Genomic DNA, 26322 nt, shown 5'->3' with positions numbered 1-26322 from the left:
TAAATGATTTAGAAACGTATATGCAAACTCCTGCACAGTCTAACTTGCAATGTGTTGGTACACTCTGGTAGTGCACTCTGTCTTATGACAGTTCATAAGACAGAGTGCACTACTTTCCTATGAAATAGATGTGCACAGTTTTTATACAAGTACAAATTAAATATAAAATATGCTACATTGATATGTAAAGAAAACCACTAGCAGCCTTCTGCAAAAAAAGACTGTATAGTTTGTTTTAACATAAGTCCCGCCTCTGACAGGGCAAATAGCCAATTACAGTTCAGGATTGTACTACTTTCAATTTGATCCCATAATAAAGACATGATGGTTCTATTTATGTCAATGTTTTTTTCAATACTTCCCAGACCTTGATTAAAGCCACATGGATAGTTACAACTAGAACTCCATGGACACTGTGATTACAATTCACTCCAACACTTTGGTCTACAAATCCAGATGATCACTTTCTTAGTCTGAAGCTGACAATCAAAAAGCAACCATCATCAGTCTAGTTCGGCAGCTCGTGATGCCAGCACTATAAATGATTTTGTATGTGAAATTATATTCAATAACCGATCAAAGCTGCAATGCTGCAAGTAACTGCACTGGAATCCATCATTTATGCGACCTCAGTGGAAAGGTCAAGATTTTACAATTCCAAGTATGAATGGGCGCTTGTATCCTCACTGGACAGGAAGATGTTTTATTGGTATATTGCAGCTGATTTCCCACAGTTTATTTATGCTCTGCCAACTCAATATGACTTTTATTTTTGACACAGTACTGCCAACAGAGACCAGGAAATTCCATTCCTGTTGTTTTTTTCTGTAAGGTATGTGATACTCCTCCAGAACATGGCCACAGGATAATAAGAAAAAACAACCGAAACAAAGAACAGGGACCTGCATTCAGCTGCCTGAAGCATCAGCAGGCTGCAGTTCATGTTTTTTGATCAAAGCACAGTGGGACATGTGCATTTAGTCCTCTGGACAGGGTTGAGTGAATATGGGCACAATCCAGGAGTTTCCGTCACATTTCATGTACCAACATGACGTTTTGAAAGACCTAGCATCAAACTGCCTTTTAGAAAAGGGTGATCTGATGTAAATCTGCACTGTGGCTCTTTTTCCAAAACAACCCTTATCTCACAGCTGCCTTTAAAGCACGTTTTGACTACATTTAAACCAACTTTTGTTCCAAACTACAAACAAGAAGAGCAGACAAAAAGGCACTATGATACATTTTTAACCCTCTGGGGATCTACTGCCTGACATCTTTGTAAAGATGTGATGCCCATTTAGAGTGTCGTTCCCTTGTCTTATTATGAAAAAAATGTTCTATTCTTAATTCTCGGAGCATAGGACATAAGTGATGCATATTTACATACTAAGGAATATGTTAAAAAGGAGTAATGCTGTGGTTCCACTCACCAGTTTTCCCCGCCCCACTCTCCCCTGTGATGAGGATGCATTGGTCCTTGTCCTGGTCTCTCAGTGAACGGTAGGCCTCATCTGCCAAAGCATATCTAGAAGACAAAAAGAACAACATCATTAGCCTTCAACAACATGCCCTCAGTTTACATTATTTCCTTATGTTCCAGTATCCAACAAGATATTTTGGGATGTGAAGAAAACTGTGTGAAAAAAGTTCAGTGAAATGTTATGATACTTAGCCAGGCCACATGGCAGCCATCCTAATCAACGGCATGTGGCTTTAATGGAAATGAGGCCGCATCTGTAGGACAGCCACAGACGCTTTATATAGATACAGTGGCTGCTTCACATTCGTGATTTGGCTCAGATAGATGGAATACTGATCATTTCCAACTCCTTTTTGCTGAACCCAACTACTTAACTGACACTTATGAAGCACTTCCACACCAACACATAAAAGCAAGTTAAAAGCCATGTGATCCTCATGTCAAGTCCCTGTTTACTTAGTTAAATTGTTACTCAATCACTTGTTTTCAGCCACTATATGAAAATATAGTTATAAAGCATCACTTTAATTACACAAAGGCTGGTCTAAGTCAGCCAGTCAGTTTCCATTTAGAGCTGAGTGCAGCTATGACTAGTCTTAATAGCGGAGCAAAATGCCAGAGTAAGTAGCTACTGTAAGGGCTAGGCTAACAAACTAAATCTAAAAATAGAAACCAGCCGGTTCAAACTGCAGTCCAGATGACTGAAGCTCAAGAGGTTACGGGAGGAAAGTTATCAATGAAGGTTTAATTACTGTTGCTAGGATATATAATTTTTTGCTAGCCAGTGTACAGTTAATGGAGACACTATAGCAAGGAACTACGAGCTAGGCTAATGCCGACAGAATCCCCTAAAAGAAACCAGCAGCTTCCAACTACAAACAGCAACGACAAATGAAGCTTGTGGGGTTAGAGGAGACTAATTAGAGTTTCAATTTCTGATGCTAGTGTATCTTTGTTGCTAGTAGATGCTAGTAGAGACGGCACCAGTATAGAGACATAAGGGTATATTTCTCTGTGCTGTAGGTCAGTGTGAATACGGTTACATGGTAACTTATACAAAATTAAACATTCATTGAAATAATTAAATAAAGATATTGAATGCTGGATGACTAATGGCTCAAACTAACGAGTACTAGACCACTAGGAAAACCCCATTCCCTCCTGGCAGTTTCAGTTGTAATTCTGGATAACTCAATTAGAGGCTAAAATGTAAATTTCTTCTTGGTGGATTAGTGAAGGATGAAAGAGTAGTGCCTATTCCTGAAAGAAGTCTTGTCTTACATTCAAGGACAATGATACAAAGGGAAAGTGGGACAATTATCGTCTCCGCCCCAGCCTGCGCTAGATTCCTGAACAATACAGTAGTTGTACCTTTTATGCCGACGATACATTTTGATGGTTCGAGAGAAGGGTGTGGATGGTGTGAGGGCCATGTCACAATGACAATTTTTTGTTCTTGTGTGGCACAATGGCCTGTGATTTGAATGTGATACAGCCTCAAAGAAAGAAATACAGAAGGGTGAGGCTGCCGCAACACATTTTACAACTTCCACCTGGCAAGCTTGTACAGTACTGCAATAATTATTTTCAAACTTTCTCTTTCAGCAGGACGCGAGACTGCAAATTAGCTTTCTTAGTCTCTCTTCCCCACATACTTTGCATCTATTACTCAGGAATTTTTTTCAAAGCCACATTTGGTAATAACGGTGATTGCGCCTTATGATACACTCAAAACTGTCTTTTCTATTGAATACTTTGAGACAAGGTGAAGTGGTTTTTAAAACTATATCATTTAAGACCACCGTGATCAGCTTGGCCAGGTTAGTGGAGACTGTCTGTGCAGGGGGAGCATCACAGGGGAGAAACTTGACTAAACCTTGATCTCACTTGGGAATATCAGTGAGAACATTTTGTTTCAGGCTCTAAACCAATCCAATGCAGAAAAAAAAGAGTTGGACAATGAATCCCGACCAGCTTTACAAGGTTGCCAGGTTGGGTTTAGTCTTTCCACAAAACCATCAAAGGGTTTTAAAAGAAAAGATCAACATCTTTAAGACTAATGTTTCACATCAAATACAGAGTAAATATAGCTTGAGGTAATTTTGTAGGAATGCATCAAAATATTCCCTCCCCAGTGTCTAATTTGGTCCTTGCCTGGAGGGTAGGGGCACTCCAAGTCTCCCAGGTTTAAGTAATATCATTAATCAAGTATTTAAATGCACCAAGTACGGTACTAGACTTGAATGCAGATAGGAATGTCTGATATTCACAGATACTGACAGGTATTTTCTTAAGGCACAACCGATGGGTGCTGAAGCTGGATCTAAAAGAGGATGTTGAACTGGGATAACCTTAACCTGCAGAGGCAATGCTGTCAGAATTAGGCACACTGCAGTCCAAAATATAGTGTGGCACCAAACAGCCAGGTAAAAATAAGTTTGGATTAAGTTTTATGTTATATCTAAAGGAATTGTTCAGACTGCCTTGAATGAATTTAAGTCTATGCACTGAATAGTAATGCCGAATTGTCCTGCTATTTGATTATTATGGAGTCCAAATTGAGGAAAAAAAGGCTTAACGTCAACAATCTTAGATTCAGCAGTAAATGCTTAAGGGAGCTGGGTGCAATTGGAACCAGAACGTGCAGCGTATAATCACACGCTGAACTAACACTGACCCCAAATTTGAAAAGAATCTGATTGCAAGTAAGAAGCTATGAAGGAGGGGAGCCGGAGATGGAAGCCAAATGAATGCATTCCAGGCCACAATGCACAGTTAAATCTCAGGCTAGCTAATGGAGCTTTTTGAACCAGGGCCCAAGCAGCCCCCCGATCAGTCCTTCTTCCCCTAACTCTCAAGTACTGGCCCTCCACTAACACCACCTTAGGAAGATGGAAAATCCAGAGTTTTAATCATAAAATTGCTTTTAAGTCAAACTGGTGTAGGCCTGGTAAAGACTCAGAATCATTCATGAACCCCTGTCTTGTTTTACTTCTCTTGCTCAATTAATCAACTTTATTTGTGTAGCCCCAATTCATAAATAAATGGAATCTCATGACACAATCTCAGAGCAGGTAAAATACCCTACTATTTTTTATACTTATTTACAAAAGAGCAGGTAAGATTCCTTACTTTCTGTTAAATTATCTACAAATACCCAATATTAATCTGCATCTGCTAATTCCACAAGGATAAATGTCAACATTACTGATTTTTTCAAAGAAGCAGACCAGATGTAACCCATTCATTTGGTTTGTCTACCATGCTTGATCTATGGAATCAACATTTGAATCATATCAAACATAGTTTTGTCAGATAGTTTGAAACTAAGAACATCGTGTCAAAAACATTGACAAAACACAAACAGTGCAGCTCTTCACATTTTTTGGGACTGGGTTAATATATTAGCTGTTGCTGCTGCTTACAAGTAATAAATAACGCTCACAATCTGCTCAGCATGGTTGAAAACAAAAACAGAGCTACAGCATCTGTGCAGCTAATTTACAAAGGCCATTATATGTCGTAATTAGATGGCAATCTGGGAAATTATTGAAATCTGTAATAAACAGAAAACATTGGATTTCACAGTATTCAACTGACCAACATAAGAGGGAAACTAATCATACATTTATGTGCATATGGCTATGTTGCACAGGTATACAATGAAAGAACTGCTCAAGCTGCCAGTTGGTTCAGGCAAGAGACACTGACAGCTACATTGATTTTTTTTACATTAACCTTAAAAGTTTGATTTTTGGGACCCCCGTTTTCATAAAATAATGTTTCTTGTTCAGCAAAACGCAGCCTCTAAGAAATCCCCATCCCCACAATCACTCATCACAGTCCAACCCCTGCCCTCTCTTGTTAACCATGTTTGCATGGATGAGACTTGCCACAGGACATCACGTCACTCTTGAAAAGTGCAGCGCAGCACAGCAGATGTCTGCTTTGTGAAAACAGTGCTGTTGCCTGACCTGATCCTGGCAATAAGCAAACTATCACACAATTATCCTTGCCCCAGAGGAGGCCAATGGAAGTGCAGGGGGGTACCAAAAGAGGAGTGAGGGTGCGTTAAATAGGGGGAGGGACAGACACACACTCCAATGAATATGAATGGCCATCACATCTGAATATGAATAGAAGTCAGCCGAAGCGAGGGGCCACACCCAAAAATGAGCAAGTGCAGATGATTCACATGTTTATATCAAAGAGAAACCCAAGCCACAATTCACTTATTTCAAAAGACAAATCTGTATTTTTATTTCCACTCATACAAGCAAGAATAACAAGGCAGAATTAGAAAGTAAGTGTACCCCTGTGGCTTCAGCATCCTGCTATCATTAGGAACATGAAAGCAGAACGAACAGCAAATGTACTTCTCAAACGTGGAAGTAAAAAACGATGATGAGGCACCAAGGTCGCCATCAAAGGAGGGAGGAAGCTGTGAGTGGGGCACTGAAATCCCGAAGGCCTCCCTGATCAGTGTGTTGAGCTGGGTGTGTGTGTGTGTGTGTGTGGGGATTAGACTGGGATAAGGTCCTGGACCATAAGTGCTGCTTGGCACCTCCCCTTCACATCTGCCTGCAGGCTGTAATTTGGCCTTGCACGTGGCAGCGGTGAACACAAAGCCACAGTGGCATGAGGTAAGCAGAAGAAAATAGTCTAGTCAGTTCTTTTTACTACAAACCTCTGGTAACTGGGGCACGGGAGGAGATGATGGGCCTTCAGTGTGTGACTGTGGCCTGAATCTTAAAAAGGGTGGAGTGCTTTGAGGGCGAGTCAGAGCACTGTAAGAGTTGTGATTTTTTTAGATGCTAATGAAGCTGTAATGTAAGAGCTAGAGAGCAGCCCACCCAGATACAGGGAGATGATAGGATCCTCTGAGACTGTTAGCAATGTCTTTAGAGTGACATGCAGCAAATACTCCATTTTAAAAGTAGAACTTTAAAAAAGGCTACTTTGACTATATCCTGCTACGTTTCTGTTACTTGTTTGGATGAATGTGGGGGGGGGGGGGGGGGGGGGGGGGGGGGTTGGGGGGTCCGGTAGCATGTGATCTCAGTGTGATCTGGCTCCTCCAGAGGCCACAGGAAATCCGCCTGGGCTCTGATGGAGCAGCCAAGGAAGCTACTCTCTTCCTGATGCTTTTACAACCAGGTGGAGGAGTGGGTGGCTATTGCAAGAAAACCCACACACACACACTGATTCCATACACTCGCCTGCAAACAGTTTGTGAGCCTGCAAGTGTGGGCGGCTTAGGGAGCAGAAACACACATGCGCACAGACAAAAAGGTTCTGACAGATGTGGCCCATCTGTGTGATAGTCATGACAATGTGTTAACCTATAGCAGGTGGAAATGAGACGATCAGCACACAGGGGAAGAATCCAGAAAATATCTGACACAGGACTGCATTAACAGAAGCATATAGTCAACAAAGCAATCCCAATATGCACCTCGCAACAATAAAAAAAAAAAAAAAAAAAAAACACCTCTAACTCTGTAACTAAACCAAATTAAAAGCTCAGTGTGAAGTACAGCTGCCACACATCCCTAATTTATTCAGCACAGACTAGATGTTGCCTGAGACCTCGGCTTAATTACTCATTGATACTCCCCTACCCTTACATCAAACTTCCAGGGGGTCCAGGGCTCTAATTTACTTTACTGCACAGCAATTTAGTGTTCCGCAGCAGGGGAAAACACAGACACAGGTTGTTTGTCTGATCCTTGGAATAGCAGGAAATAAGCCTGCAGAGTACGGTAGCAAAACATCCTCAAAGCAACACTCAAACAAAAGAGTCTCTGAGCTTCTTACAGCAGGTTTTTTTTTTTTTTTTTGTAAATCAGCAGCCTGTATATGAAAAAAGAAAAACCTGAATATTTAAATGACTCTCGATAATCAGGTGTTAAAAGGAGTTGAAGAAACCGTCTGAGTCATGAGATAAATGACAGAATGATGAATGCCAGAATGAGAGATGACAATGGCCTTTTTGCCTTTGGCTAGAAGACAGAAACCCACGTTCAAGGAAAAAATACTTAACCATGTGCACAGACAGGCTGATGGAAAGAGAAGAGAGAGTTTTTTTATTTTTTTTTAATGGTCCAAAAAGCCTCAGCTCTGTCAGGATTCAGAACTTCCTCTCCCTGCTCTCCATGTGTCAGCTGTCCATTGAGGTAGAGTTTCTGGTCACTTCAAGCTCTCAAGAGACCCCACACTCCAGTGCAAACCCTCTTTACACTGGAGTACTGTACTTCTGACTCACTTGTGATCAGCTTTCTAAAATTAGATAAATCACTTTGTAACCCTTGAGCCCTGCAAGCATCAGAACTGCCCCAGTACACTCACAAAGGCTGCATAGAAGTAAACTGTTAAACCCAATTTAGGACACGATGGCTCGGCACGTCTTCAAAAAGAAGCTGAGGCCTCAGGGTGACCATGTGAGCCACTGAGCCCATTCAGACAACACACAGTCATTGTGGGTCTGACCGACGGTGTAATGTCGGTCCCACATCTGCACAAAAGTGGTGGTTGACACCCGATCCTGCCCCACACCAGGAAATGAGGAGGCCACAGACCTAGAAGTTTTGTGGAAAGGAATAAAGTTGTCAGGGAGTTCTTTTAGTCGAGCCAAAACAATCTGTTCAGAGTGCTCAGTGACAGCTGAAAAGATGTGACGAAATGAGTTTCTCCTCTTGGACTTCTGTCCATTTAAGGCTATGTATCTGGTTGTATAACACTGATTTGTGCACTGCTAACATTTACCTATACTGTTGCATGTAACTCGCATGCAACAATATAGGTAAATGTAGACTGTGTTGCCATTTGGGTTTATTAAAAGCATTCCAAAGAAGTGACATCACACAATTATCCTGCATGAGAGGTTTGCTGTCCAAGTTACGGTGCAGATCGACTTAAAGAAAAAAAATGAACACACCTTTATCATAATGAAACAGTGACCTTACATGAAAGAGAGCATACAGCTCGGAGATGACAGCGATCAATCCCACTTCAGGCTTTATTTATACTGGATGGTCTGAAGAGCAAATAGCATTAAAGAAGTGCTAAGGTCCACTTTTGCTGGTTTAACAGCACATTATCTGGATGAAAGTACAGTTCAGGGGTCAAAGAGGTATAATATCAGGTGTGAAGTTGTGCGTTGCTGGGTTTAGAGCCCCCCCCCCCACCCCCACCCCCACCCTACTTGTAAAAACAGCTGAGTCCCCTGAGGACCAACAAAGATAAAAAGTGATACAACACTGTCAAGATGTAACATTCATTTGAATTAAAAATCTAATAAAGTCACGTCTTAGTTTCATCAAAGATATGCCGCTGCCATGGTAGGACAATATCCTTCACAGCTCAGTCAAGTCTTGCGTGTTGTTATGCAACCTGTGTACACAGATAAAGGTTCATAATACCCTTTGTTCTGACTATGAATGGACAAAGTTAAACATGGACTTGACGGTGACTGACAAAAGAAAATCAGTCAAATATAATCTAGAACGGAAGTAATAAATGCCAGTGTAGGTAATGTTCATTCAGAGTTCTGGTGGCAGCAGGTGGATTCATTAACTTTGAAAACAGGAAAATTCATAACCTTCCTGTATTAATGATTGTCGTGATACCTGCTCACAGATACTGTGTGTTATAAAACTGAGCCTGGTTCATGTAGAAAAAGGAAATTTAACAACTAAAGAAGAAAGTGAACATACACAAGCATGATGATCAAAATCTCTTTTCAAGCAACAGGACTCGGCAAAAGCCTTCATTACTAAACAGCTTTACAATAACTGCAAAAACATATGGCATGTTGTCTTCTTCATGGCTCAAAATTGGAGGACTGCACAATTAGTGACACTTTCATCAATATCAGTACATGAGCATTGGCAATCAAACACATTTAAAAAGTGTGAATTGATCACATTAAATACAAATAAGTTTTAAAGTTAAAACAATTTGACCTTTTGGATGACTGTCTGGGTATATTGACCACCTTTTACACCATTTTGATGAAGCAAGATGAAGCACAAGCTGGCTAGCAGCTACCCTCAGATTAATTGGCGCCGTATTAATAGCACCAAATATTTTTGGATTTATTTTTGTTTCAGGCAAACTATGTTGCAGGTTTTGTGTAAAACATTAAAATAAGCAAAAAGACAAAGAAAACTGAGTCAAAGCATATATACACTATTTATTGCACTTCATATCATATTGCAATATTGGCCAACGTTTTTGCACATAGAGTAATTTGCTCAAAATGTGCAGGCCTAGACAGGATGGAAGACTTATTACAAAAGTCTAAGACAACAACAGTTATCTATGGACATATTGATTTATTTATGTGAGAGAGAGCTATCTTAAGCTCAGAGGTTAAGCAATAACCAAAATACTGAAGGAAACTGAAGTTTTTCAATAACTTTAAGTGTCAATTTAAGCAAATGTACAAATTCAACCGGCTGATTACCCCAAAGCTCTAGGGGAGGTAGACTTCAAGAAACCAGGACTGCATGTGTGTGTGAGAATATTCAAGTGTGAAGCTTATATACTGAGTAGGTTTGAGAAAGCCATGTGAAAAAGTAGCCATTAATTCTAAATGGTGGCATTATCTAGTGTAATGCATTTGCATTTTATTCTTCAGTTGGAGAGGTGGGTGGAAAAAAAAAGAAAAAAAAAAAGAGCACACACACTCACACTTTCCCAATCATCTCCCTCTAGGTTCAGCGAGCTCACCATTACGCCAACACACATGCTGGAGAGGAGTCACTCTGCCCACCTGAGTCAAAATGCCATTTCAACAAGTGCCCACTTACATCTACCTACATACAGGTTCTGTGCTGAAACTCATGTAGGACTCCTTGAAAATAATCCTTTATATAATACCAAAACAGTGTACACGTAAGCTGTTACCAAATTACTGCAGCAGTAATGGATGAAAAACGGGAGAGTGTACAAATAAAATGTGTGAAGAGAGATTTACTGCCTGTGTCTCAACTGACAACACTGGGAAGGCAAACACAGGTATGATAATGCTGTAAATGGCTCCAAAGTCCACCTTACACACACATAAAACAGTATGTTACTGTGGTTATTTCATCTTAGTCCAACGTCCTGCATGGGTTATAAAGAAAGTGGTGTGCCTAATGATCAGATATGAGATTGATCCAATCACAAAATTATTTATTGGGAGTTTTGTGTTGCATAATATCGCTAAATTGAGCTCTCACAAACTGTTGGCTGATTCTATGTACTGCTGCTCATTCATACACAGCCCGTCTTGCTATGGGAAATTAATTTAAAGACAGGAGTACTGCTCAATCCGATCACATTACAAAAGAGTCGCAATGTACAAATTATGTACCATCAGATTGCACAAAAGGGAAAGCTTATGGGGTGATGTTGGTCAAGCAGGCCCTCAGTTCAATTTGCTTCCTCCTATGTGTTATCTCGGGTCGTCTTCAGTGAATTGACATGGAGGTCACCCGACACTTTTGTTTTCGCATTGTCTTTATTTTGTGTTTAATTCTGTTGTGATAATAAAAGATTTTAATATCAATGCTGGAATTTGTGAAATATGGTAGACCTACTAAAAAGTTCCAGAGACTTCTCTTCAAGGAACTAATGGTTCCTGTGGCCCATTGTTGTCAGCGTTTCACCGTAAGTCCTGGGAAGATTACCCAAATCAGCCCAATGATGGATGGAGAAGCAATAAAAGTAACTACACCAAACCACCAGTCCAGCAGGTGAGGGTTAGAAGAAGACGCAAGCCATACAACAAATATGACGCCGTATAAGGCGATGGATATGAACGTTTGAAAGGAGACGAGCACTGGTAGCAAACCAGAGCACAATGATGTGGGCTTGCAGCTGCAGTCTTTAGTATGGAAGGTGACCTAATATGCTGCAAGTGTCTGACCAATCACAAACATTAAGCGCTGCAGGCCTTGCCCAAGGTCCCTGGACACATGGAAGAAACTAACCCCCCCCCCCCAGGCAGGGTCTTTTTTTAGAGGTTGATCAATTACCACAGAATTAAATTTAGACCCTGGTTTCTGCAGTCAAATGCACATAGTTCCTATAAAAAGGTCGCTATTTCCGGGGGGAAAGTTCCTGCGGTTTAAAAGCTGTTATACAGTAGTTGTACAGAGGTAAAGAAAGAGTCCTTATCAAAGTGGGTAAAATACTCAGCGCTACATCCCCATCTCAATTGGATATCATCATGCACCATGCTGATATAGGATAAAGTATTTTACACAAACCTAAGGAACACATTGTATCTAAACCATGCGGAAACACGGAAAGCTTCTAAGCTGATTTCACAGTCAATCTGTCATCAGCATATGTATGACAGCTGAAAACCCTGACATGTGCCCTGCACGGGGGCCTCTTTGCGCCATTAGCCAGTTGTGATGCCCCGCCGTAACCAATGCTCTAGTGGCACTAGGTATTGAGCGCAAGAGAGCGTCGGGGGTCTCAATACCTCATTAAACATCGGAGAAATACGATCCGGCCCCTGAGACATGGGGTTAGCTTCCTTTCCACACACACAAACACAGTATTACACGCACACACACACGCATACTCTCAATCCGTGTTTGGCTTGGGTGGCAGGGGTCGTACAAAGGATGACTGCGGGCCATCTGTAATGCTGCTGTGCAGGAGAAAGGCCACTGATTAGTTCATCTCTAATGCTTCCACTGTGTGCAAAGGGGAGGGAAACACCTGCCAGTTAATTATGAGGACCATCGACTGGGCGAAGAGCAATTTGCTAAATTGACCAGAAGAGGAAATGATGGACACATGAGTGGTCCTTTCTAAGAAAAAAAAAAAAAAAAAAAGGTTATCTGCCTTGAAGCTGGGTTGAAAGCTGGGATTTTTTCAAAATGCATGACATTTCAAAAGGAATCTCATAAAAAAACTAAAAAGGTCTAAATATGTAAAAAAAAAACAGAAATGTGGGACTATTCCTTACAGATTTTTAATATGGGAATATTTGGTCATATTTTTGGAATGCATCCTTTTTTTCCCAAAATTTTCTGTCATATAAACTTGCTGCAATTTGCTTTGATTTTTAACCTGAATCACAATGTGTGTGTTAGGCTATTTAAAGCCTTGATAAACTTCATTTGACAGCAGTTTGGAAACATCTGCTGCCTGACTTTTTCTTAATTGATCAATGTGTTCTTTACTGGTCTCTGGCCAAGCCACAGTTTACAGTAACTCTAATTAAACTGGAACTTAACAGGCAATTAGCTCTCTAACAACTTAAGAGATGGGGGACCAGCTGCAGTTTTTCTATCAAGCTGATGCACACACAAACGAACACGCTCACACACACACACACACACACACACTTGCTCGTATTTGTCTGGGGAGTGAAAGAGCAGGTGTGTGAAACAGCCGAGCACCTGCACCGGTCCTAACTTGTGCTCAAACAAAAGACAGAGAATTTCAGGCATCATCAGTGATGCTAGACATGGACAGGCCAAGCTAATGATGATGATGATGCAACAGCATTAATGAAAAGTAACACATTTTTACAAAACCAATCCTGCTTATGCGCAGAGTCCTGGATTCATTCAATAACTTTAAGCTGCATTAAGCTCTCATCCCATCAGACTATCCAGGGTGCTTCAACAATTCCCACAACACCAATTGAGACAATGAACGAATACACATTCACAATGGACTGATCGGTTCTTGGTGTAACAGACCAGTGACTTGCAAAATCTGATAGTTTGGTACAGTAAGTCCATACATGGAATTTTTTTTGGCACCAAGAAGTCACAGAAAACAGATTTGTGACCTTCTGACTTGTTGTTGTTCCTGACAAAGTATAGAAACCTGAGACGAGTGGGTGTTGCTAATCAACACAGTGGTGTTATTATTTGCAGTGTGTGGGGGTATTTGAAGGGTTTTTAAAGGGTAAGGCAGTTATCTAGTGGTTGTTATTTGTTCTCTGAAATGGCTCTGCAGTAACGGTGAAGTGAGAAATTCAATGAAGCCAGAAGCTTAGTGCTTTAAAAAAAATCCAGAAGAATTTCACTGACAGCATTTCTTTTTATGGTCAATAAACTCTCCCCAAGATAGTGGGTGGGTTTAGATTGGGCACTTTGCTGATATTAGTGTTGCAATTTGATAAATAAAAAACAAAACAATGTCAATTCTGAAAATCAATGAAGAAACTTTGGGTTGTTAAATTGAAGCCGACTCTAAAATTGTCCGTCAAATATTTACTCGCTGTGACTAAACATAGAAACCATTGCATGCACTAAAACCAACAGAGGATGTACAGCTTTTGATGTGCAAGTCATTTGAGCTAAATATGCTGCCCGACATCCTTAGAGGCTTTTGAGGCTTGGGAATAACTTGGGAATGACTGATGTATGCTGTTCTGAGCTGCTGGTTTTATACTGTTCAAGTGTCTAATGAGGATCAAAGACAGGAAGAGGAAGATTCCCAGGACCCCCTGGTGTTACCTTAATTAAAGCCAAACACTGAGCCCCTTCAGGCGCTGTTGTTGCCCGTCAGCAAGTTGAAGTTCAGCCTGGCAAACAACATGGTCACGCAAAGGCTTACACCTTTCCTTGAATGGAAACAACATGAATAATCCAGGCTTCCTCATTGAAAAAGTATTGAACGAAAACTAAATTCATCTTTGTCTTATAAAATGGGTTTTATTTCCTTCAGTGCTCAGATATGTTTGCTCTGGGACATACTGGGACAAAAAGACTAACACAAAACATTTTGATAAAATTCAATCCTTGCCACATGGATTTGTATTTGCCAAGAAATACACAATGTGGACTGCATGTTTGTTTTATTACTCACTTTTGAGAGTTTACTTTTGTTTTCTTCCTTGCTCCAAAGGTTTAAATAGAAACCTGTGTTGGCCACTGAGAGATCAAAGCACAACAAGTTAAACAGCATGTCTTTGAAAAGCTGTCGGCTATGAACAGAGAGTTACAGGTGAAGTCAAGAAAAGGAGCAGACTTCAGGCACAGTCGTATACACTGATTTACAGAACTCTGCTGCACAGCCTGGTTTATGTACGAGCTCTCCTTTTCTCTGCCCTTGTGCTTCAGGCTTTCCCAAATGAACGGGATGATAAGTGAGAGCTCTAACAGCTCGAGGAAACTGCTTTGTGTTTAAGGTATGACAAGGCTACATAAATCTCCTGTAGTGATGCATACTCGCTGCTCTGATTTGAATACCAGTCGAGTCAAATGTATTCAAATTGCAAAATACAAATGTTTTCAAATCCCAACTATGCAGAAGCATATTTGTTTATACATTTTAAAAAAGTATAAGGAAAGTCAAAAGCCAACTTCTGTCACTGTGCTTCAATTCAAGAGATGGACATTAAAAATGGCACAAGCCTCGGGTTCTTCTTGCCTTGCTATTCTCTGTTTTTTTTATTTCAGATGAAAAGGTAGGCTACACAACAAAAGGAATATATACTCTGAACTTTTTGGGAACTTGCTTATTTCTTATTTCTTACCAGGAGGTGCTTACTTATCAAAAGCAACTTCTTCTCAGAGTGCTGAATGCAGACGGAGCTTGTCAACATGTTTTTGCTAACATTAGCTTATCATATGTATATGTCAAATAATGACTCAATGCAATGTGCTGTATAGTTCCTGTATTCTACATATGTGGAAATGAAATGAAGATATTGCATTTCAAGGCAGCCATGCAGTTCTTGTCCACATAACATTAATAAAGCTATCAATGTGATGTTTACCTAGCTGACTCTTTAACGTTTGGTTAAAAAGATAGAAGTTAGAAATGTTCACCATCGACAGACCAGCTGATTACTGAGCTAACATATTTGATTTTCGCTCAAGACTTTTTATACAAGGGTTGTTGTAATTATTAATTGAGAAAGAAGATGACATGGGGCGTCAGGTGGCCGTGAGTTTGAATCCAACCTGGGTCTTTTACTGGTATTTCCCACTCTCTCCTTCCAGCGTCCCTCTTCAGCTGGCCTATCCGGTAGAAAGGGTCACAATTTCCCCCCCAAAAAAATCTTGGAAATAAATTACGACACAAGGGTGTGACGGAGACCAAGCTTAAGTATAGGAGAGTCAGCATAACGAAGATATTGTAGAACGTTTTACTGTATTAAACATACAGTTCAGAATAAGTGCACTGATGATGCAGGTTTGTCAGTACTTGAGGACGATCAATGCAAAGCCTCAAAGCTTGGTCCAGATGGCCTGACCCGGGGATTAAGATCAATTTATGTTGCATGTTGAAACAATCTGCCTTTGACTGGCAGTTTAGTCTTTTGCAAGTCTGTCCTATTAAACGGGGCTTAATCGTAATTACTTTAAGTAAGATGATTCCTCTCATGTGTAGTGGATGTGCATTTCAGTCAATAGAAAGAACGTCAGTTTTGCTACATGTAATCACATCATCGATCACTTGACATGATGAGAGGAGGAAGTAGCATGCTTCACTGAGGATACTTTTCCTTTATGTGTCTTTTTTTTTTTCTTTTAAGCCACATTAGCTCGACAGCTCAGACACACAGAGAAGAAGCCTTGTAGAGTCTTGTTTAAATAAACCTTTATTTAAAACGTGGCTCAAGTGCATTAGGCCACATCTGTCATTCATCAGTAAAGAGCTTTAAGTTAGCAGATTTAAGCAGCTTTAAGGACCATAGTGTTTTTGCATGACTAGTCCTAACAAATCTATCATAATTTGCATCGCTGCTTATTTTGCAACGGCTGGTTTCCTTTCATGTCAGTATGGTATGAAAATGATCTCGCAAAGCACTTGACAAATGGTGGGCCGTTTAGCCTTTAGCCATTCGGTAACTATCTAAATTTCCGTGTGGTAACACTGCTACAGGAGCAGAGGCCGTCTCTGAAAACGCTTGCCCACTGCAAAACAGCGATGTGCTTTTAAATGCCCTGAACATGAATTCTCCTGGAACATGCATGTTAGTGTTTGGCCTATAAAAACGCCATGCTCAAAATCACAGGTAGTTTGCATTACAGTATCTTCATCACTGTAATTCTTAAAAAGGAGAATTGATGAGAAAAGTTGGTTGGGGAACAAGTATAAATGTTGGCATCCACTCTCTCCACAGTTTTAATAAAATAACTGATGTGAAATAATTTGACTGTAAACATTCTTTCTCCTATTCCTGCCTTCATTTTTAAGGTAATAATCAACCAGCTGGTGTTCTGTCCCAGCTTTAAGCAAACAACAGCTCACAGCAAGGACGGATTTTTACCGTGAGAGGGGGGGGGGTTTGTTGTGAGTGATTAAGTTATCATGTTTCAACAGGTAAATAAGGACACCGTAATCTTGAAAACAATGCACTGTGGTGCTGACCATGAGAAAAGCCCTTTGTACACACCAGTAGCCCGCATTAGTAAACACAAGGACACAGGGGAGAGACAAGAAAAGAAGAAAAAGGGAGGAAAAATCCCAGCCTGAAACCGTGTCATGTCAGTTCTGTACAGCTGGCTGTAAAGTAAAGCCAAGGAGCCGGCTTTTGTCTGCAGGGAGCGTGTCTGCTCAGGGACGAGGGCACTCTCGCTCTTTCAGTCGTCTCTCTGAGGGCTCTCGCTGCAGCCTAGAGACACAGCAGGCTAATTGACGAGTGCTGGGCTTTGTTTTATCCTGGCAGCCAAACAGAAATGTTGACTTAATGTTGCCAGCGGACAGATGGCATGCCACAGTGCTTGAATGGCCAGCAGAAGCACCAGACTGACCCGCCACACAAGAGCTATGTGTCTGTCTGATCTCAGACTGCGTGCCCTTCCTCATTAGGGACTGGGTCCAGAGGGAAAATCCTTACGGAAGTTTGGAATACACTGCATCCTCAACAGACAGAGGACACTTATTGTTTCTAAAGTTAAAAGAGTTGTTCAGATTCCAACAACGGGAACCAGAAGCTTATACTGCCTGTTATACGGTGTCAGGTATTTGCCAATATGTGTCAGTCAGTGCACCAATAACATATCGTGATTTACTAGGCCCCCACAACCACAGAATGGTTGTGTTTCCTTCTCGTCCAAAGCAGCAGCTTTCACAGCAATGATTTAAAGAACGACTCCTTCCAGCATTGATTTAAAGAAGCAGGGAAAAACTGCTTTCAGATTAACTATGACTTGATGATGAACAATAATGTGCTTCTGTTTTTTTTTTTTATTGTTATTTTATGCAGTTAATACATTTTTTCTAGTCTGTGTACATATTCTTTTCTGCATCTTAATTATGTTTTGTTAAGTTGTTTTTTTTAATTTGGTGATATTTTAGCATTATTTAGCTGGAGGCTTCAATTTTTTTTTTTTTTAACCTTTATTTATACTCGAAAGATCATTGAGGGGCAACCCTCATTTACAATGACATCGAGTCATGACAGAAATATTTAGAAAACAGACATTAAATCAAAAAGAAAAACAGGGGACAGATAATACAAGACTGCTAAAATCAGTCTACAAAAGTCTAACATGTACTAAGATAATTAAGCGAGTACAAAACTGCAATAAATAGACAGACTTATGTAAAACAGTTACAGACAGAGGTTGGGAGGCTTAAAATCAGGTTTCTAAAATGCCCAAAAGGTAAAATCTGCCTCTTCCTGCACTGAATGTTGTCTATTTTGTTATTTGATTCATATGTTTTTTTTTCCCTTACTCTGCAAATAAATAAATACTAATGTGGTGAAAGCAAAGCGTGTAAAACTTAAGTTCAGCAGAAGCCCTTTCAAACTGCTTTTAAGTAAACTCAGCCATCATCACGTCTTTGTACATTTGTATTGAGCGACGCCGTAATGTTCTTGTCCCAGTCTGTGAATTCAAATTGCGTATCGGCGTCGCTGAAGCACAGCACAGCGGGAGCTCCACATACACACACAGTCAGACATGCGCGCACACACACACACTGCTGCACTTCCCCATTGGCTCAGCTGAAACTGTCTCGCATTCTGTAACGCTTCTGTTTCTACCCCCCGTTAGGCCTACATGACAGATTGAAGGCGGAACGTCACAGGGCGTTAATATCGCTGCTTGAAAAGGCAGTCTGAATAGGACTAGTGTTTTCCCATTCCCATTTGATTTTAAAGATGTGATGCTGCTAAAAACACAAAAATTGTAAATGTAATGCAAACATTTTGTGTGCATCTTTGTGTAGTTTTTTTCTCACACTGATATTGGAGAGATGTTGTGTCTCTGCCAGTAAAATCTCTGCAATCACATCCTCAAAGAAGCCTCTGGGGACATGCCCCATCTGTTCTTTGTTACCTTTTTTTTTTTTTTTTTTTTTTTTGCTGTTGAGACAATTTACATAAACACTTGGTGGTTTGAGGAGACCTGGGAGGTGGACTCACATGTGTGGACTGAGCTCATAGAAGTTCCTGTTGCGATACTCCTCCACTTTGTCTGGCGTGAAGATGGGCAGGGACCTGTAGGGGTTCATGGAGATCACCACACTGCCGATGTACGTCTGGAGTGGAGAAGAAGAAAATGTGACACGAATGTCAAAAGTGTGAGTCAAAAAAGGTGTTTCTCAGTTTTACACAGGTGACAAGAACGCAGGTTTTTAAAAAAAAAAAAACATTTCCTCCCCTGTGTCTGTTTGGGTGTTAATTGTTATGTCGCTGTGGAAGGAATTCTGCCTGTGTCAGCTTTTCTCTGCTGAGTATTCATAATGCACTGTCGAGGCATGCAGGGCCTCAAGTGAAAACCAAGAGAAAGTTTATAGAACCTGTTAGCAGGGCAGTAATCTGCATACTGAGGACAGGTATAAGTGAGTGTCATACAACACCTAAACCTGGAAAATAATAATTTTCCTTCCAAAAGAATGAATATTTACATTAGATTACTACATTTACTCATTAAAAAAAAAGAATTGTAGCATTGGATAATTTATATAATATACATTGGAGATGATATCAAACATAAAATTGGGTTTGAATAAAAAAAATGGCAAACATATGAAGCTTTCAGTGTTTGAAATGTCCACATAAAAGAACACCTTTATGTAACACAGCACAGGCCCTGCTCAACAGAGAACACTTGTCAGATATTTCTGATAGCGAATGTAACCAGCCATCATCTTCATCTTCATCCTCCCACGCTCCAAACAGAGCTCCAGATAGCACTTTCAAAACATCAACCCTGAAACATTTTCTCTGCTTTCCGTGGTAATGGCTGTTGCATAACCCACTCTGACAAGAGTGGAGCACGGCCTTCCCTGTGGCAACACCGCAACCTCCCACAGCCTCTCTCGTTCAATAGCCCACCACGGGCGAAATGAGGCCTTTTCAAGTGCAGAGGACGGGGTACAAAGGGAAAGAGTGTGCGCAATGTAAACAGCTATCACGTGTAAATGAGAGGCTCTCTTGACCAAAGGCGGAATGAAAACACATTCGAAAACAGCAAAACACTCTTCAAGGGAATATTCCATGAATCTTTTTAAAGACTGCATTAGAAAATCAGTGACAAAAACAGAAGTCTCTTTACTTGAGCTGTGAAATGGATATGAATTTGAAGAATTCTCACATCAAAGTCAAAACAAAAGTATTGCTCATAAACCCATTATCACATGCTTATTAAACCCCCTTTGAAATGCTTTTTCCGGTTTCTGACAAGAAAAAAAATACTGCAACTTCAAATGATAACTGTGTTCTCCTTCTTTATGCATCTCTATTCCCCTTTCCATTCAGCTGCCTGCCTCACTGTGCTATGAAGAGCTCTTTCTTTTTTTTCTGAGGGGTTTCATTTCCAATCATTTGACCTTCTCCATCGCGAGAACGGTCGGACAGGATTTTAATGATAACTCAAAAGGTGTAGCGTGTCTATTAGCAAGGATCGATAATAGGTGAAGACACTGTACATGGTGTTAAGGTAATGGGAAAATCTCTACTGCATCTTCTCTTTCGCATCTCTACAGTGTTGTCCTGCTGGATATAAAACCCCATCTGTTTGGTCAATAAAAATTGCAGGTGCTCAGAGGGATAAATCACACGGCTACGAGCCAATCAAAAGAAACGACTTTTGTCTTTCTCACTCGACTCCTTCAAAAGTTAATTTTAGGGGATTTGTTTTGTCTCGACTCATTTCCTTCAATTTGGGAAGCTAACTTTTGTTGGTCCAAGAACTCTCAGGTGATTATAACATGAAAATGTGGGTATGGTGTGACAAGGCCTTTGCTGTTGGCATGGCGATTACAGTACATGAAAATAGGTGGGATTGATTGTTAAAAGTATATCTTGATATTTCCCCCTGACATGGAAGCTGTTTCTAAAAACTTGCATATCAGCAGGAGGTTTGCGTCAGCTGACCTGAGAGAGCGGGTGAGAGTGTGCCGGTGGAGGAGCTCAGACAGGTAAGGGGGGAGCCAGGTTATGGAGGGCTTTGTAGGTGATAATAAGGAGTTTGAAGGGGGTACACTTGGGGATGGTGAGCCAGTGGAGGTTATGAAGGACGGGGGTGATGTAGTCACGGATGCGGAAGTGTGTGAGAAGACGAGCGGCACAAGTAACACTAAAAAGTGGATATTATCCCAGCTGAGTTTATTCACTTTAGCTCTGGCATTGATAAATATAACTAAATCACCAAGACAGAACTTCATTTCCTAGTCCGTAACACTCAGATGTTAGGATACCATTTTTTGCCGATGCGATGCAAGTTTGTAATTCAAGCAAGGGCCCAAAAATCAAAGCTTTCAAAAGTCTGACAGTCCCTCACCAAATATGTCGACTGACTGCACTGCACTTGTGTCGGACGAACAACAGATCTCGCAGCTGGGCTACAGCATCCCGGAGAACATCTGCATCAACTGCAGGCGTTTTTCCATTACAATATTTGAATCGGAAACTTAAAGATAAGGTTGGAAATTGGAGAATAATCCCTTTTTTTAAATAATTGATTTAATATGGAGGGATGGTTAAGTTGCTTCGGTTTTGCCCTGAAGGTAGAAGGGCGAGCAGTTAAAAGAGAGAGATACTCATTCTCTTTGATTTTCCGCACAGTTATTGGATACATGATGCGCTGCCCTTCTGGAAACAAAGCCATGTTTCTTCTGCTCCGAGCTGTCATACGATAGTTTGGGGGAGGGGGGGCTGGGGCCATTTGTAAGGAATGATGCCACATGAGGGAAAAATCCATTCGCATGCAAGGATAAGGATTTTAGGCCACAGATTTATTGGATAAGTATGGGCCTCAGTGTTTTTCCTGGTCATCACTCTTGAGGTGCGGCTTACATAAATACTGTACATGCGCAACCAAAAAAACCTTCCATTATAAACTCCCAGCTGTTTGATTGACCTTTCCATAAACATGCCTTTTCTTTACAGTGCGAACTTGACTTAAAGGTAACATCAATGTCAAGATTTTTGCACCAGCACAATGGAAACAACTCTTGGAGGTGCGCATATAAATAATTTTAAAAAAAAGGCAAAACCGGGAAAGTTTCGCCAGTTTTAGAACCTTTAGGTCAGCACCACACAGGAAAGAAAAAAAAAAAGCTCTGGGCTTAGAGGAAAGGACAGAAAATTGAGGGAATCAGACATGTGCAAACACTGTTCCCATTCCTCAGCAGGATGTGGGCTGCATCTCAACAAAATATCTGCTCCTCCACTGAGGCAATCATGGCTGCATGAGGTGACATCATCCCTTGGGCCCTGAGCCCTGTGAGCCAACAGTAACCGGAGCGGAGCTGTAATCATTCTGGTTGACGTGCAGAGCAGCCGACCTGCAGAGAAGGCGAAGCGTGGAGTGACCGAGCACAAAGCCCAGAACCGATTGCCTGATGCGCGGATGATAGTCCAAAAAACTGCCTTCTTCTAGAGATAGACAGCAAGCCAGCCACGGCTGCCAGTCCCTCCTTGTCCCTGATCGCTGGATTTCATGCTTCATTAAAAGGCATCATCTACATTCCTTGGTGATGTGATTTATTGATTGGCTGGTTACTGTGGTCGCTGAATCTGAGCCAGTTGTGTAGCCAAGACTGAAGGAACAATGGAGAAATGAAAAGTATCTGCATGTTTTCTTAAGGCACGCATCTTTGCAAGTCTTTGGACGCAGAGCAAGTAGATGAGTGTTTAAAATAATATCAGGGGGCGGCTGTGGCTCAGTTGGTAGAGTCGTTGACTCTCAAACGGAAGGTCCGATCCCCAGCTGAGCAACATGTCCGGTGTGTCCTTGGGCAAGACACTTAACCCCGCATTGCTCCCGCTGCTTCGGTGGCGGTGTATGAATGGATTAGTGTTGTACTCACTCTTTGATGTACATCGCTTTGGATAAAAGCGTCTGCTAAGTGAATTGTAGAATTGTAGGTTCAGTTACCGTAATTATCTTTTGAAAATAAAATGGTCGACTTACGTAGATCTCGTTGTGGTCAAAGCGGTTCCTCAGGTTCTCGATGAACGAGTCTTCGGATAGGGGTTCTAGGAGGACCATGTCCCCAACCCCAATCATGTTGTCTAGAAGTGACGTTTTCACCTCCATTTTGGCTGCAGGTGTCGCCCCCTGCACAGAAATACAGAGAAACAAAGATGCACATCAAACATAGTGTAGATCACAAGGTAGCCTGTGAAGATTTTGAACACTAGGGGAGCTGTGGAGCGATGTCTCATTGAGTAAGGTCTCTGTGTTGTGTGTGTGTGTGTGTGTGTGTGTGTGTGTGTGTGTGTGTGTGTCTGTTTCTGTTTGTGTGTGCATATAAAGTATGTATGATGCATGAGCAAAAAAAAATCAAAGCTAGGTCAGACATCTTATATGCAATTATGAATGTAAACATTTCATGATTTAAAATGTTGTAAAAACAAGCATTCAGTATGTGAGCAATAAATAACATAACAAAAAAAATCAGCCACTCGATTACACCTATCAGGCTAATATTTTTGAATTGTTGTCCATTATTTGTCAGGTCTCCGGATTTCAAGAGGCACTCTCTGATCAGAAAATAAACAGTCCTAAACTTAGCCAGTGCAAACAAACTCCGGGGAGGACATGTTTGTACAGCAGTGGTCTGACTCCAGGGGGAGCGGGGCCTTCTGATTGGCTATTCAGGCTTCTTCTCCTGCTGCACGAGAGAATGTCCCTCAGGCAATTACATAACTGGAGAACTTTGCCCTTGACCTCTGAATGTCTGCTCATCTGGAATCTGCTCCCGTTTAAAGGGCTGCTTATAAATCAAAGAAAGAGCTCCAAAAAGAGTTAACTGCTTCATAGTTTCTGGAGCTTTTCAGCCTGCGTGCTTGTTGCAGCAGTATAATATTCAGGGCCCATAAAGGATCTGGGTTGGAGTGCAACATGACAAAGACCTTGCTGGGGGTGGCAGTTTTTTCGGCCCAGTGTTGCCTCCCCTCTCCTTTGGGACAGTAATCCCAGTGCTATAGGCCCGGAGATAAAAGAGGGGCCTGGGCTACATTCAGGGCCTTGATACAGGGCTTTACTGTGCTAAAAACCCAGTGTCCGCTGTTGTGACAGACCGATGAGACCGTGAAGTCGTCTATTGTTCAATGCTCTTTTAGTGCAGATGTCTGATTTTGCATAACCACAGACAAACAGACAAACACTGCTGGTACAGAATAAAATATCACAAAGTTGTTTTTTTTATAATGCGCTTTGATGTTTTTGATATTTCTTTTCCAATAAATAATGCCCTGATGTTCAGAGGGAATTCGAAGAAGCCCTGAAATAAGCTTCCATCTCTTTGTCTCAAAACTCATGACAGTGTCTGCATTTAAATACTATCACAACAAATAAGTGCATATGCAGCATGTGGTACGTTCATGTTTTGGGATTAAACAAATGGATCAGAGGGCAGTGAAGTGTTTGTAAACAGGACGACTCAGAGATTCAACGTCTCAGCACTAAGTCTCTGTCAGCTGTTGCATCAACTTTTATCACCAAGTTATCAGCAGCATGACATTCCTGGAAAAAATAGATCTCCTGCGTAGACCTCAACTTTACTATTTTCCTGGCTTCTGTTCCCCCGCAGGGCACAATGTTATTGGCCCATGAAGGAGTCTCTCGATTCTAAGTAGGAGGCAAGACGCGAGCTCCCAAAACACTCATGCTAACACTCAGAGAGAAAACAAATCGTTCAAAAAAAGGTGAGCCAAGACAGAGAAGGGAGAATGATTATAAAGGTTACATTTAAAAGGAAGAGTTTTCCCTTTGTAAATGTTGCTTTGATACAACCAGTATCAGAAATGCAAACAGACTAAAGTGTGCCATCAAGTAGTGCGCTAGTCAATGTCACTATTACATAACTTTTTATTCCCCAAGAATTTCCTTTGTTTTAAAATCCAAAACAGAGGCCCATATAGCATCAAAAAACAAAATCTGGGCTGTAGCTGACACTTGTATTCTAGAGCTGAGGGAAGTACTGGTGTCAGGTTAGCAATTGCTAAATGAAAGCACAATGTTAGCCGAAGCTAGCTAAATGTCAGCTGTCAGATTTTTACTACTGCTTATATTTGGTCTGCTATCTTTTAATTCAGAAATTTTTTTAATGATAAAACCTAAAAGCAGTTATTAAAAATATGCTTCTTCATGCTCTTTAGCGGACATCAGATATCAAAAATGGCTGTCAGCTAAGCTAGTGCTAACACTAGCTCAGTTTGTTTTTTAGGACAGAATCCTTTTAGTGTGAGTCAGGCCATGAGATAGCCGTCATATCACACAGGTTCTGAAGTATTGCCTATAGCTTTTATTTAATAAACATTAAAATGTGTGTAGTTATTTAATCACACTATGTGATGTAGGAATCAGAACTGGTATTAGGAAGAATAAAACAGTAGCCAATAGGGCTCAACAGTGGGGTTCAGGAAGTAAAAATCCCATATAATTTCTCCTTAGCAGATTTGTTTATTAGCCATAATGTCATAACCATCCAAGGTAGTCTTATCATGAGCTACCTGTGTGTGAAACAATGGAATATGATCCTTTAAGAGACATAGATTTGGATGATATTAACCTCATTTTAAGAAAAACACAGTTTAGTCACATTATCGATTTAAAGAACTACCCTTCCCACGATAATAGATTGTCACAGCGACATCTCTGATTGGTGGAGCTTCCTGTTACCATTTCAATGTTATGAACACCTCTGCGTCGAATGCAAATGGATAGCTTCACTAGCAGGCTAGCTAGTCAGTTAGCTAACAAGAAAATATACCAATAACCTTGTTATGCCACAGTGAATTAACTTGAAAACACAAACTAGACAGTATAACACTAACAGTATAAACACTATAAAAACTACAAAAGTTACATTTAAGAAGAAACAATATTCACATTGGATTGAACATTTTGTAGCCTACACAGTCTTGTACCTGTACCGCCGAATCAAATATACTTTTGTGATGAGTATTGGGGTAACTGGTGGTCTTGGGTCCAGGCTTCAATCTCTTTTATAAAATTATTTTGTGAAAAAGATTTGAATTTGACCTCTATAGGACTAAGGTTTTCAAAACTTGCAATATTTTTGATACTTTTAAAGATCTTCTTTATTTAAATGATGAATGACAGCATTGATAAGAAAACCAAAACTTAAAAAACGACAGGTGTTCCGTCAAATTTTTAACCAAAAGCTGCTGCAAGTGAAAGAATAAGGGTACCTTCTAAATTGCACAACTATGTTGTCCATGATTTTGTGAAGTTTACACGGTGAGCAGAAATTTGCCTGTAATTTTTGGTAATTAAAACAAAGAAATTACCCTGCCTAGGCTACTATTTAAGTTGTCTTGGTAACGTATGTATCGTTGTATCATATTTACTAGAATTGGATTGAAGTTTAAGAATCTGGTATCGTGTCAACCCTTATTGGGATATCTGTAATTGCAAAGACCCCAAACGCTCAAATACGAC

General features: G+C 40.7%; 1 protein-coding gene across 4 annotated transcripts in view; it reads right to left on the bottom strand.

The window, feature by feature from the left end:
• Nucleotides 1–26322, bottom strand: part of myo1b (myosin IB) — a 68442-nt gene that overhangs the window by 34498 nt on the left and 7622 nt on the right. For all 4 annotated transcript variants that reach the window (XM_061053757.1, XM_061053758.1, XM_061053759.1 and 1 more), the window contains exons 2-4: nt 22825–22971; nt 18828–18943; nt 1431–1525 (exon numbers count right to left, since the gene is read on the bottom strand). In XM_061053757.1, the coding sequence (XP_060909740.1) occupies nt 1431–1525; nt 18828–18943; nt 22825–22950 (337 nt within the window). In that variant the 5' untranslated portion in view covers nt 22951–22971. The remainder of the gene's footprint in view (nt 1–1430; nt 1526–18827; nt 18944–22824; nt 22972–26322) is intronic.

Source organism: Labrus mixtus, chromosome 13 (genome assembly GCF_963584025.1).
Source record: "Labrus mixtus chromosome 13, fLabMix1.1, whole genome shotgun sequence".
Taxonomy (NCBI): domain Eukaryota; kingdom Metazoa; phylum Chordata; class Actinopteri; order Labriformes; family Labridae; genus Labrus; species Labrus mixtus.
This window is presented reverse-complemented; position numbering and strand designations above follow the sequence as displayed.